At 41.5% G+C, this 14,410-nt stretch overlaps 1 protein-coding gene across 4 annotated transcripts in view; it reads left to right on the top strand.

Moving 5' to 3' along the window:
• The window catches only part of LOC144495835 (lethal(3)malignant brain tumor-like protein 4), a 316,415-nt gene that overhangs the window by 205,840 nt on the left and 96,165 nt on the right, over window positions 1-14,410 (top strand). For 3 of the 4 annotated variants that reach the window (XM_078216430.1, XM_078216429.1, XM_078216428.1), the window contains 3 exons: window positions 1,405-1,578; window positions 5,240-5,437; window positions 12,165-12,238. In XM_078216430.1, coding sequence (XP_078072556.1) covers window positions 1,405-1,578; window positions 5,240-5,437; window positions 12,165-12,238 — 446 coding nt within the window. The remainder of the gene's footprint in view (window positions 1-1,404; window positions 1,579-5,239; window positions 5,438-12,164; window positions 12,239-14,410) is intronic. The other variant, XM_078216431.1, reaches the window with a different exon arrangement.

Raw genomic sequence — 14,410 nt, 5'->3', positions numbered from 1 at the left:
CCAAGGAAGTCTGTCACAGTGCGTCCAGGAGCATTTCATTGACCTTATTGACTGGGTGGAGCTTGGTACCAGTCTTTCAGTGTGGCGATAACTTGTCCATCAAGCTGCATCACACTTTGAGCCACAATACCTTAATGATGAGGCAGAACAGTAGCAGAGAAGGAAAAAGGGAGCAGATCCTGCACTTTGACCCAATACCTCATGGGACATCTTGTTTCATGTACCTGCCCAAAGATTTGTGGGCAGAGAATTGGCCTCTGCATTCACAGGAAGGCCTGAGGTAGAAGCTCACGACCCTGAGTAGATGTCATCCTTGAATCAAGGTACAGTTGTCAATTCTCTGTGTATTCTTCTTTCCTCTGACTCTGATCCCTTGAGCAACTCCCTTCCTTCAGCCCACTGTTGCCTGCAGTGCCTTCATCTGCATTGGCCACATGTTCCACGTATACACCCTCCTCGAAACTTACCTCTTTATCCAAGTTTTTGTTTGCCCCTCCTGATATTGGCTTTGTTGTCCATTTCTTCCTACTTCCTTCCCCCAAATATTCACGCTGTCACTAAGACTGTCTATTCCCACCTCCATTACATTGTTCCCCTCAATCTCTCCTCCTCTCCAGCTCATCTGCTCCTCAGACCCTCATTCAGACCTTTCCTTCCTCTAGACTTGCAATCCTGGCTGACCTTCCACATTCCATTTTCCTTAAACTTTGGATTATCCAAAACTCTGTTGTCATGTCCGAGGTAATAACTGCATTTGAAAAGAGTAAATATCAAAAAACCCTTCAGAGGTCACAGTTTATCATTCTTCTGCTGAATGTGATTGAAAGGATAATATAACAAGATGCATGAATGCTGAGATGTGCTCAAAAAAGCACTCATACAAGATAAATGAGCACACAGATAATCTATGAGGTCATTGAGAAAACAATTATCTTTTGATATGGACTTAGACTCACAGCTTTCAATTATCTCAGCATCAGTCTTAGCTTGTTTAGCCCTATCTACAGTTCAGAATCCATTCAGTTATCATTTTCTTGATTGATGGATAAGCTGTTTTTCATGATGTGGATTTTGTTGTAATTGCCTGTTCTAGTGCACCATGCTGTTGGAAGTGTATTTCACTTTTGAAAGAGGTGGAAGATAAAATACCTGATGTGTGATGTTTGTTAAAACTTGGATAGCCAGATGGTGATGGACAGGATATGGTACCCTCTCCTCTCGATTCCGTTATAAGTTTTTATTTACAAATACTGTGCACCTCCAACATGCGAGCTCCAATTAATACTCACCACCTAGATACATTGACAGCCATTTGATGTACAGTTGCCAGTGTTGGGGGTGGTCAGGTTACCATCTAAGTTTAATAAAAATAACACAATATTCTCTGTTCTCTTGTGAAATTAGTGCTTTTGGCTGCCCCTATTCAGAGCTCAACCTGAAGAAAGAGTCAACAATTCAGGACAGATTGGGAGGAGAGAAACAGATGACCCTGGTGCCGATTCCTCTTGTTTCACGAACTAAACGTCTTGATAGTAATCATTCAAGTGGGAAGCCAGAGGAATGTGTTCACGAAACAAGGTGAGTGCCTTTTTCAAACAGTCCCAAACAAATTGAAAGCCATTCTGGGCATTAAATTTTTGTGAAAGTTTCTGTGAACAGATGCAATAGCTCATTTTACATGGCATAAATATCATGACTGGGATGTTCAATTTTGCATCTTTGTAAAGACATTAGTAATAAACATTGGACTGTTATGACCATTCTTCTGATGGATGCATTTGTGTATTATTATTGCAGTAGGGATAATGCATCATTTGTAAATTTTGCTGTAGTAAATGCATTAGTAAGCTGCTACATAAATCAGCAGAAGCAGTTAGAGTTGTGTAGTACTGACAGAATGGGGTTCTTAGCAAGGGTACAGCTTCCTCACTTAAAAAATAAATTGCACGATATAAATGTTGCTGGCAAGGACAGTATTTATTATCCAGCCCTAGTTGAGAAGGTGCTGGTAATTTGTCTTCTTGAACCACTCCAATCCGTGTGGTAATAGTGCTTCCTCAGAGCTGTTAAGTATGGAGTTTCAAGATTTTGTCCCAGTTACGATGAAAGAATGATGTTATATTTCTAAATCAGTGTGATGTGTGACTTGGAGGAAAACTTGGAGATGGTGATATTCCCATTTGCCTGCTGCCCTTGTTCATCTAGGTGATAACGGTCACAAGTTTAGAAATTCAGACCAAATAGCTTTGGCAAGTTATTGTAGTGCAACTTGTCAATGTACACACTGCAATCCCATTGCAGCAATGGTGAAGAGATGCTCAAGGTGGTGCATGGGTACTGATCAAAGGGCTGCTTTGTTTTGGATACTGTTTAACTTCTTGAGTGTTAGTGGAGCTGCGTGCATTCAGCCAAATCTAATGCCTTCCATCATACTCCTGACTTGTTCCCTGTAGATGGTTGAGGGCTTTGGGAATCAGGAGGAGTCACTCACTAAAGGTACCCAGCCTCTGACTGCTTTTGTAGCCACAGGATTTACGTGTCTGGCCCAGTCAAGTTACTGGTTATGGTGACCTCCACGGTGTTGATGGTAATCAATGATGGCAATTATTATCTATATAATATCGAAGTATGGGTGCAAAAAGAACCATGGAGTAGGGGGCTTCGTAACTTAAACATTGGGGAACTCTTTAGAGGGGTGCACTGTCCCACAATCAGATCCTGATCTGCTTTACCAGGTTCCAACCTGGGAGGAGCTAACCCCACCTTGGGTCACATGAGGGGCAGTCTTAAACGGGCAGTGCACACCCCAAACCCCCAACTTAGGTATTTCACAGCAATTTCATTGAATGTCAAGAGGAGTTGGTTAGTTACTCTCTTGTTGGAAATGGTCATTACCTGGTGCAAATGTTACTTTCCACTTATTAGTCCAAGCTTGGATGTTGTTCAGATCTTGCTGAATGTGAACATCGACTACTCCATTAACTGAGGAGTTGTGAATAGAACTGTACACTGTACAGTCATCAACAAACATCCCCACTTCTGACCCCACATTGGAAGGAGGTTCATTGATCTAGCAGCCAGTTAGTTAGTTGGCTCTGGGACACTATTCTGAGGAACTCTGCAGAAATGTCCTGGAGCTGAAATGATTGACGTCCAACAATCACAACAATGTGAAAATCACCAACGACTTGAATTTTATTAGGGCTCCTCGGCAACAAACTCCTGCTGCCTTGACATCAAGGGCCATCATTATTACTTCGCCTCTGGGATTGAGCACTTTTGTCTTTTTTGAGCTCTGAAGCCGAGAGGAACCCAAACTGAACACCAGTGAACAAGTGCTTTGTTGCATTGTCAATGGCATCTTTCATTGCTTTGCTGATGATTGATCGAAGGCATATGGAGCAGTAATAGGCTAGGTTGAATTTGTCCTGCTTTCTGCGGGCAGGATGCACCTCAGCAATTTTCTTCTTTGTTGCATTGATGCCAGTGGAAAAGCTGTATTGGAAGAGCTTAACTAGTTATGGAGCACTTGTCTCCAGCACTGCAGCTGAATCATGTTGTGATCCATAGCCTTTGCTATATTCAGTGCACTCAGCCGTTTCTTGGTATCACTTGCAGTGAATAAAATAGTTGAACTGGCTGAAGACTGGCATCTGTATTGATGGAGATGTCTTTTGAACTCTCATGCTGGAGCCCATGAGAGTGCAAGGATGAAGATATTTGTGGAGTCGCCTACTCCTTATGTTAGTTCTTTAATTGCTCACTAGTGTTCAGGACTGTGGCAAAGCTTTGATCTGATTCATTGGTTGTGGGATCACATACCTCTATATAGAATGCTACCCCTGATGCTTAGCATGTAGGAAGTCCTGTGATTTATCTTCATCAGTTTGGCACCTCATTTTTAGGCACGACTGTTGCTGCTCCTGTTATGGTCTTTGACTCCCTTCACTTGAACTAGGTTTGGCGTCCCCCATCTTTTTGGCAATGGTAGAGTGAGGAACATGCTGAGCCATGAGATTATAGATTGTGATTGAATACAATGCTGCTTTTGCTGATAATATACAATGCTTCATGAATGCCCAGTTTTCATTTGCTAGATCTGTTTGAAATGTATCCAGTTAAACACAGTGGTAATGCACCACAAGTTTATGGAGAGTGTCTTGCGTATGCAATTCACAAATGCATGCTTGGCGATTGCACAGTTTCAGTGACTGGGATTGATTTTATGCACATGATTTGTATTATGTAACTATCCTCCACTCACTGCATTTTGTTTGTAAAGTAACTCTGCTTTTATTGGGAGACACCTTGCTTTGTATTGGCCATGAGTTTGGTCTGCTGCAGATTAAATAGATTGTTATTGAGTAAACGGACTATTTACTGTATGATCCCGTGTAAGTCCCACCTTGCCTCCAACTCATTGGCTGGCTCAGTGGTACTGATGGGTACTTTGAAAATTTGTTACACAAGTATGACAACAGGAGGTTTTGGACAGGAAGTGCATGCAGATAGAAGGGTTTTGTGACACTATATCGTTTCCTGATACTCTAGAACTAAGTAAACATAAAAATAAAGGGGCTTGTACATTGCATTGTGATAGCTTTGGGCAACCATCATTGGGACTGCTTGATTTTTGTTCCATGATTTGTTAGCCTCTGTTATTGGAGAAATCACCAAGTTGTTTACAATATCATTTCCTGTAAGTATTGCTGCCGCGCTTGTTATAATTTTAGTTTAAAAACAAAAAGCATATTCAAATGCACCTACAGTGACTTTATGCTCTCAGTGAGAGCATAGGTTTTGGGGGTTGGTCTAAAACAGCATAGTGAAAGATTACTGATTTGTTCCTGTGAGCGGGGCTGCACACTGAAATTTACCCTGTAGAGCTAGACATTCTAATAAATACAAAATAACATGATTCTGTCAAAGGGACAGGAATATGGGGGTTCCAAAGGAGCCAGGGTGAGATGTTGAGTTTTTTATTCAATACAACATGTTATAATCTGGGATATGGTGGTAAAGATGATTCCATAATGAATTTCAAAAGGGAATTGATAAATACTTGGATGAGTGAAATATAGCTGAGCTATGAAGAAAGTGGAACTAATTTGATAACTATTTTAAAAGAGCAGACGCAGGCATGATGGACCAAATGACCACCTCCTGCCCTGTAAGGTTCTATGATTTTGCAGGTACTGTTGGGAATTTCAATGCGTTTTTCTTGTATCCACTGTTACAGAAAATGTCCCACTCCTGGCTGCGATGGATCAGGTCACGTAACTGGGAAGTACACCGCACACCACCGAGTCTCGGGTTGCCCACTAGCTGAACAAAAGCAGATCAAAATCAAAATGGAGCCGCAGGATGAAGAGGGGCCACCAGAAAATAAATCAGTCTTTTCATTTGTTCAGCGCAAAAGGACAAAACAACAGGGCAGGTGAGAAAATAGGTCAACAAGGGGTTGTTAACAGGAACCAATTTGTGTATTTTATTCATATCATATTTTTTGGTCATTGATGAAGTTTGGGACAAATAACAAGTGGCAATATTGCCTTTGGACTGGTGGAATGATGTGAGCGCTATCAAAGAGAAATGGACACAGGTAGGATTTTCAGTACAATATCCTTGTACAGATGAATCTTTTATACTGGCTGACACATTTATAAATGGCTTCTGAAACCTTCCTAAGCTGCCATTCAGTTTATTTATCTGCATATTCTATCTTTAAACTTTAAAATAATCCTTCAGAGGCTTTGAAAATAATTAAAATCTTAATGTTAAACTACATTTTAATTCCACTTACATTAAGCCTTCTCAGAATAATTACAGCCACCTGATATGTGTCAAGAAAATATGATATTGATGTGATAGAAGCAGCTGTTCATCAACCCGAACTCATGAAAAAAACATGGTTTTAGAAATTAATTTAGGTAGAAGCATAAGCAAGTGTAATTTCTGTAAGCTAAATCAATTTTGTTAATGATACATGCAGGCATTTTTGATATAGGAACCAGTCCTCATTCATTTAAACTTCAGATGGATTAGGAATTACTTTCTTCACTAAGTGCTTCTTGGGGCTTCTCCTGGAAAATGCACTTTCTTAACCATTCTCAGCCGCATCTCCCTGTTGGATTTTACATGACAGAGAATGTTTCCTATTCTTATTACTGGTTGTCCAAGCTTTCTCCTGCAATTTTTGAAAGGTGTTTCCTTTGAGTTATCATGTTTCTTCAGTTTTATTTGTAACTTAATCTTCAAAATTCACAACTTTTCTTTAAATTATCCATCCCCCATTGTGGTCCATAGTGGCATTTCCCAAACAGACTGACTGGTTAACTCGGGCATTGGTCTCAATCATTGATTCTTTCCACCTTACTTCCAAACTTATGAGGCTCAGTGCTGTATTTCATTAGTAGGATTCCCTTTAGAAATGCAAAAACTGCTTAAGGCAGTGTTAAGGGTGTAGTGAGCAACAGTGGCAACTTATATATTCCTTTAACATACTAAAACATCGCAAGGCATTTTATAGGATCATTACCGACTTAAAATAAAATGAAACACCGAGTCACAAAAGGCAATTTGAGGGCAGATGACCAAAAGATAAGTCAAATTTTAAGGAGCATCTTAAAAGAGGAAAGATAAGCAGAGAGGTGGATAGATTTAAGGAAGGAATTCCAGAGGTCAGGGCCAAAGCAGCTGAAGGCACGACCATCAGTGGTGAGGCGATTATGATTGGAGATGATCAAGAGGCCAAAATGAAAAAGCACAAATATCTCATAGGGTTATGGAACTGGAGGAAATTACAGGGATTGAGAGGGACAAGGCCATGGATGGATTTGAAACAAGGAGAACATTTTTACATATGAGGCAATGCCTGACCTTTTATGAAGCGATGCTGACTCTCCCCGGTTAACTGAAATTTCTCGAGGTGATCAGTCACCTTACCCTTGATTAATGACTCCAACAATTTCCGCACCATGGACATTAGGCTAACTGGTCGATAATTCCCTGGTTTCCCTCGTCCACCCTTTTTAAAGAGTGGAGTGACATGAGCCAATTTCCAGTCCAGGGGTATGACTCCTGAACCTAGGGAACCCTGACAGATTATAGTTAGGGCACCGGCATCGTGTTCTCCTGCCTCCTTTAACATGTGTGGATGGAAACCATCAGGTCCTGAAGATTTGTCACTCTTCAAAGAACAAAGAACAATACAGCACAGGAACAGGCCCTTCGGCCCTCCAAGCCCGCGCCGCTCCCCGGTCCAGGATTGAATCCTGAATCCAGGATCCCCGCCCACTTTTCCAGCCTATCTACATACCAATATCTTATCCACCGAGCTGTCCCTCACAGCTACGATGCTTTGTTCATCACAACCTATTAACTCACCCCCACCCCCCCATTCCAGACCATGTGATCTCCAGGGAGAGGCGAAAACCCAGAGTGAAAACCCCAGGGCCAATATGGGGAAAATAAATTCAGTTCTATTAGTTTCCCCATTATTGACGATTCACTTAGCTAATTAAATTTAGACTCTGCCATTAATCCTTGGGACTCCCAGCAAGCAATCCCCCCTTTCTACTCGGAATACTGAAGCAAAATACTGGTTCAACAGGTCTGCCATTTCCCCGTGGTCATTGACAACATTCCCACCCTCAATCTTCAGTGGACCAGTAGTGCTTTTAACCAGTCGCTTCCCCTTTATATAACTATAGAATCTCCTTATTCTCATTTATGTCCCTTGCAAGTGGCTGATTAGGCTTCCTGTCACATTTTCAGAAAAGGCTGATGGAGCTACCATCTCATAGTGTCGAATTTAGGGACCAAGAGGAAGCCACCTTGAAGAAGAAACACGGTGCAAGGAATCCCACGACAGGCACAGCATTAAACCAGACCATCCTCTCCTTAGAATTAATCCTTTTATTATACTGCAGGGTCATTAGTGGACCAAGCATCCCGGGTCAATGTTAACAGTGGAGCCCTGTTGTGGTGGGGGCGGATACCTGGTGATGGAAGAGGAGAGTACTGAAATTGATGGTGTTTTGAATTTTAGCACCACCACATCATGAGTAATCACTAATTGCAGATGTTCCCCCGTATCATTATGCTGCACTGTTCAGAATCACGTTTATTGATTTGGGATATTCTTCAAGTCTCTTAGCTATAGCAGAGCAGGTGTTTCAATAAAAAAATGCATCCTGATGGACCTAATTTTATTACTGCCAGTTGCAGTCTCAATAATGTCTGAACTTTCCTGACAGCAGGTGGTACCTTCAGGAAAAGTTTATAAAAAACATTTCATAGGCCTAGAGGTTCGCATGTGATAGTGGCCAGAAATGTGGGACGTATAATCTCCTCTGCCCATATTCACAGCCATGTCCTCAATCTCTCCATCACACACCTTCCATGTATCCCTGTATCCCTGTCCACTCACATCCCCCTTTTCCCTCCCAATCCCACTTCCTCCTGTGTCTGTTCTTAGGAGGGAAAAAAAATTCTGGTGTCTTACAACAGCACTTCAAAATTCCCATGATTCTAGCTTTGGCCCTGCATTCACCATGAAATTTCTACTGCTTCCAATCCGTTCCATCGCTTTTTCACATTCTCTTCCCCATTACAGCCAGGACTGTTTCACTCTGGTCATTCCCCTTATATGACCATCATTTACATTCCTTTACACTAAGGGGTGCAGACTTTGATAACAGATTAAACAATTCATTCAGATCTGGCTGAACTACACAGGGCACTCTCGGGTCCTGCTCTCATCTGCCTAAATAGCCCACTATTCCAGGACCATTCTGGAGAGAGAGAGAGATCTCCCTAAATCATAAGAGCTCAGTGGAATAGGGAGAAGCAAACCTGTGTAGCAATTCAATATTTTGTGACAAAAGACCATGACAGCTACTGTGCTGCCAAACCCACTTAATTTTCTTCTGAGAAAAAACACGTTTGCTTTGAAATTCTTTTGGCATAAAATTCGGTTAGATATCACAGGCTTTTAAAATGTGAAATATAATTCCACTTCAACTTGAACATAATGAGCATAAAATAAACTGGAACTGTTGCATCGGCACTTCATCACAGTGCATTGGAACAAGGTTTAAGTGACCTACTTTCTGTGGTACATATTCAAATAGCGCTAACTCACTGCTACATTCCAGCACCGCTTATCGTGAACGTAAATCTGAGGTTCTATTGTTTACGATGTATCATTGCAAAGATCACAAGAAATTAACATAGTACTTAGGCAATTGTTTAACCTGATTATCACTTTAAACTATGTTTGAGGCTTTATGATAAATTTTTATGCATATATTTACTCTGTGCCTCCAATATTTACCAGTAGATATGAACTTTAAAAAAAGATAAGGACAGGTTTTAGGAATTATGGTAAATACTCCATAATTAGAATTTGCTTTCAACTCCAATTTTAATTCTGTATTGCACTTTGTCTAAGCAGATGTTTTATTGAGGACAAGTCAAGTTTTATGGCCTCCTTAGTGGACCAGTTTGCTGACATTTATTGTCGTGACGTAAACCAAAGAAAGGGATCACCTGTGCAATGCGCCACAGGAAATTGGGCATATTTGAAAACAAACCATAACATGGGATTTAGTTTTCAGGGGAGAAATGTGCATGTGTACAAGAAGCAGACATTTTGGGAAGGTTTAAAGAAGGTCGGTTGCAAACAGGCCAACTTGTAAAAAGCCTGTTTATGCGGGGTGGCATAAAGAGGCTCAGGGATGGACTGTCCCCATCCTCACGAGCGGCCACCTAAGCCGATTGGCTGGTTCGAGCAGTCCAGTATTAAGAACCCCGCCGATGCTTCCTCACAAGCCAAATTCTATTTCCCTTCCTTTACAAGTTAGGATTGCCACTAGTTTCTCCCTCCCTTTCCATCACAGGTGCCCAGCGGTGGAGGAGAGGAAGGGCCTGTGTCCCCAAAGCAAAATCCTGCCCCGTGACAGTATACTTTAACTCCCCAGAATTCACCATGGGGAAGATGACAGTGGGTCCAACAAGAACCTTGAGGTTCCCTGCAGAGGATGAGGGTCTTGTGGCAGTCCTGTCTCTAAAATCTTGACAGGCACTTGCTTTCTGGTACATGCCTCAGCTTAAGGCAGATAATCTTCCACGCTGCTAGGTGCTCGCCCCTTTAGATGCCCAACAACTACTTTGAGCACTGCAGCATTTTAGCACAACCAGGGTTTGTAGCCAGGCATTGCAAGACTTCCTGTTGACAGTGAAAACCTAGCTGGGTTCCTGCAAGTTCACAAACTCAAGCTGACGAAATTAGGTTGAGGTTCTGGTAATATCAGAGACTCGCACGCAACACCATTGCTGGGAAAGCAATTCTGGTTATTTTGTCTTAGCGTCCAAGCTTGCAGGCAGGACGCAATATACATCTCTTATAATATTGTGGACAAATATTCCTTTTTTGCATCATCTCACTAGGAAAAACATCAAGCTCAGTATGTTATTGAAAATTTAAATTGGGCTTATTAGATATATTGTTAAAAAGGAGTGATTGATTTTTGTAATTTCACACATATACTATCTCCAATATAAATCTAGTTACGTTCAAATCTGGGTTGGAAGTTATTTATTCTTGTGAATTCCCCCTCACTTCTAACCTGTCACTGTGAGCTGCTGGAAGCAGCAGACTGGAAATAGTTTAAAGTGGGCCAATTTGGCTAATTCAGGAGAGCGCTATTTTGTCATCGCCTGTGTGCTGGGTTGGACATCAAACAAAATGAAGCCCAGCTATTTGTTGTGCAGCTGAAAGATTCATTCTTTAATAATGGGTCCACGTGGTTCATTTGATTTTTCTTGACATGTTGGAAAAATGCTAAGACTTCAAACTTTTAAAAAATTGTTTTGGACCAATAATTCATAGAATTTTATAGCACGGAAACAAGTTTTTGAGCCATCAGAATGGAGCCAATGTTTATCTCCATGGATGTCATTTACTTTAATTCTACCTTTCTGCCTGTTCCCCATTCCCTTTAATATTCCCCTTTTTCAAATTAATTTAAAAGTTCTGCAGGACTCGTTTATGGTTTATGGCAGAGAACTCCACATTCTAACTACCCTCTTTGTAAAGATAGTGGTATATGCTATTCAGTGTGGAAAAATGAGAAGTAATACATTTTGGGAGTAAGAGTAGCAAAAAGAAATAGACCTTAAATGGTAACATTTTTACTGGACTAGAGGAACAGGTGACCGTACTGTGTAGATACAGAAGTCTTTAAAGGGGTAACTCTAAATGTACAAAGTCACAGAAAACAGAATCCTTTGTTTTGCACCGAGAATAACACAGAATTCAAGAACAAGATGATGTTGACTGTGCAAAACTGTAAAACATCTTTAAACCTCTTGATTGTTTTTGTGATTTTAATTTTACCCTATTGTTACAAACAATCGCCAGCTTGTCATAACCCTGAATAATCTTTAAGATCGCTGTCAGGTCCTCCATCACAGCTCTATTGAGAAAAGCTTTAGTTACTCATCCCTGGTAATATCCTGGTGAAAAGATGCTGCACCTTTTCCAGCTGGTTTTATATCCTTCCTATAATAGTGTGCCCAAACTGTACACAATACTCCAACTGTGGTGTAACACAAATCCCGTGCAAGTGCAGCATGTTAACAGATGCTTCTGACAGAGATCAGCTTACAGTTCATCTTCTTGAAGATCAGTAGTGCAACTGACTTATCCCAACACTTTGTCATTTGAAAGGAAAAATATAAAAATGTATATAATTCTTCATCCTTTATTTCTAAAGAAAAAACTCAAACTGCTTCCCGTGGAATAAATTGCAGTCCTGTTTTGTAAATAAATGGAACAGCCATTTTGCACAAAGGAAGACAGATCAGAGGAACATGTCCACAGTTTATCTGCATTCATGCTGTCATTTGCCAAGGCTCTGTTCCCAGAACATTAGTGAATTTTTCCTCGTGCGCATCTGACATTGAACAATTGCTTCAGGACTGCACTGAACTGTGATCCTAGGTTACCTTGAACTTGCGAGCTTTTGAACTGGGAGTCAGGCTATCACCCTAACCACAGTGGGTCGAACTTATGGTCACCATATTGTTCAATCAGATTATTGGTGCTACTGTGATTAAGCTTCATTATGCAGACTGAATTTTATTCTGTTTTCTGTTAGGCTAGCTCGGCCAGCAAAATACTTGAAAATTAAAGAGGAAGCAAATGATATTGACCTGCACAGTCTACTCAAAGGTAATGACTTTTCTGCAATTAATTTGCTTGTATATGTGCGTTATATATATCATATGTATAAGTGTCAATGGTGGCTCAATAGGTAGTCCACTCTCCCCTCAGTCAGAAGGTTGTGGGTTCAAGTTCTACTCCAGGACTTAAGCACAAAGATCAAGGTTGACACTCCGATTCAGTATCAAGGGAGTGCTGTCTGGAGGAGCCATCTTTCAGGTTAGATGTTAAGCAGAGTTTGCTTGCTCAGCGTGGTGTTGAAGAAAAGCAGCGGAGTGGTGTCCTGGCCAATATTTACCCCTCAGTCAGCATGACAAAAAACAGATCATCGGTTCATTATCCCATGGTTATTTATGTAAGCTTGCTGTGCGCAAATTGGCTGGCATGTTTCCTACAACATTAACTACCCATCAAAAGTGCTTCATTGGCTGTAAAACGCTTTAGGATGATTGTTGGCTGTGAAAGGCGCTCTGTCAATGCAAGCTGTCCAAGCACGCTGGGTTCATGAACTACCAGCATCTTGAAAAATATGACTGGGAAAATAAAACAGAGCAACAAGGTGACAGTCATACATGGATCTTTCTTACAACCCTCAATTCCTTTCCGAATCGGATAGTTGTACAGCTCACTTTTAAGGGGTGGAATTTTCCTACAAAATGGCAAAGTGTCAGGTTCTGACTGAAAACAGGTGCACTTCTCCCCAGAAACACAGCCAGGTTTTTACTCTAGACCTTCTGACACTTCGTCAAAACAAGTAGAGGGGCGTGTTTTGTGCCATCATTCTGGCAGGGTGGGACCTGATAGGGGTGGGGCACTCCAGTGTCAAAGTAACATTAAAGGCCCCCCCCCCCCAGCGGATATCTGGACTCACAGCAGAGAAGTGGAACACCCTCAACCTTCAAACACAGAGGGCCAAGGGCCAACCATGCCTCGACATTCCCCCCCCCCCCACGGAGGACCCCCTACTCTCAATGTCTGGCATCTCCCCACTGCCTTGCAGGCACAATTCTCTCTCCCCCTCCCCCCACCCCCCCCATCCCCATGGGAACCTGGAAGCAGCAGCTTTAAACTGTTTAATAATATTGAAATGTATTTATATTCATGGTAATCAGGTTCATGCTCCTTCTGGATAACCGCAAATCCCATTATGGCCCTCTCACGAGAGTTTGTGGCCATTACATGAATCGCGGTCAAGGTGTTCCTTACACAGCATTTGATCTGTTACCTGGGAGTTCACATTCCATCTTTCTATTTCCATTTTTATTAGCAGCCCAGATTATTTAACACATTCCTGCTGTTCTCCAGTCAGTTGATTTTGTGCTGATATGAATGTGTATTTGTTATATATGATCAACCACCTTGTAAGTTCACGTTCTTGTAGATCTCTTACACTGAGAGGCCCAGCGGTGTGCTGGAGTGATGTGGGTTTTCTCAATCACTGATTTTTCCATTGGAAAAGAACCCTGGACACATGGAATCAGAAAATTATTCATAAGAGTAGATTTTCTCATCAACTGAGGCAAGGTATCTCATACACACAAGCATGCAGTAAAAAATCCCATGATTCTCTTGAGACTGGGAGATAGCTCAGTATAGTTGAGGGTTTGGAAAATCAACCCTTTTACTGTCAGTTTAAATGGTTATAGATCTGTTTTAACACTGGTTGTTGCACAGGATTAATAATCAAAACTCAACTGTTCTAAAGCAGTTCTCTGTAATGTAAGAGACTTTACAATGGTTTATTCAAGACCATGTCATGGTACCTGGCTTACCATTCTCAGTGAGCAAGGACTCAAACAAGCATCGCTCCAAAGATCAAACTTTTCTGTGAACAATATGTTTCTGTAAACTAAAGGCAGGTTCCGCGAGACACAGGAGTTGGGACAACATTCATTCCTGAGTGAAAGAAAATCTTGATTTCTCTGATGTAGTTTCCTTTTGAATCAGAGTATTTTCTTTTGACTTTCTCACCTTTCTTACTGTATTTGGTGATATTTGTTTACATCAGCCAAGCCTTGCTTGTCAGTTGAAGAACATTGTAAAAGATATCGGACGGAATTTTCCGGCCAGTCACGCCCTGCCGCCGCTGCAAGCGAGGATAGAGAAATTGGCGCTCAGCCAATTCCAGTGTCGCGGAATCAGAAAGTCCCGCCGACAATGGCCGGAAAATTCCACCCATCC

The sequence above is a fragment of the Mustelus asterias genome, chromosome 7, assembly GCF_964213995.1.
Source record: "Mustelus asterias chromosome 7, sMusAst1.hap1.1, whole genome shotgun sequence".
NCBI lineage: Eukaryota > Metazoa > Chordata > Chondrichthyes > Carcharhiniformes > Triakidae > Mustelus > Mustelus asterias.
This window is presented reverse-complemented; position numbering and strand designations above follow the sequence as displayed.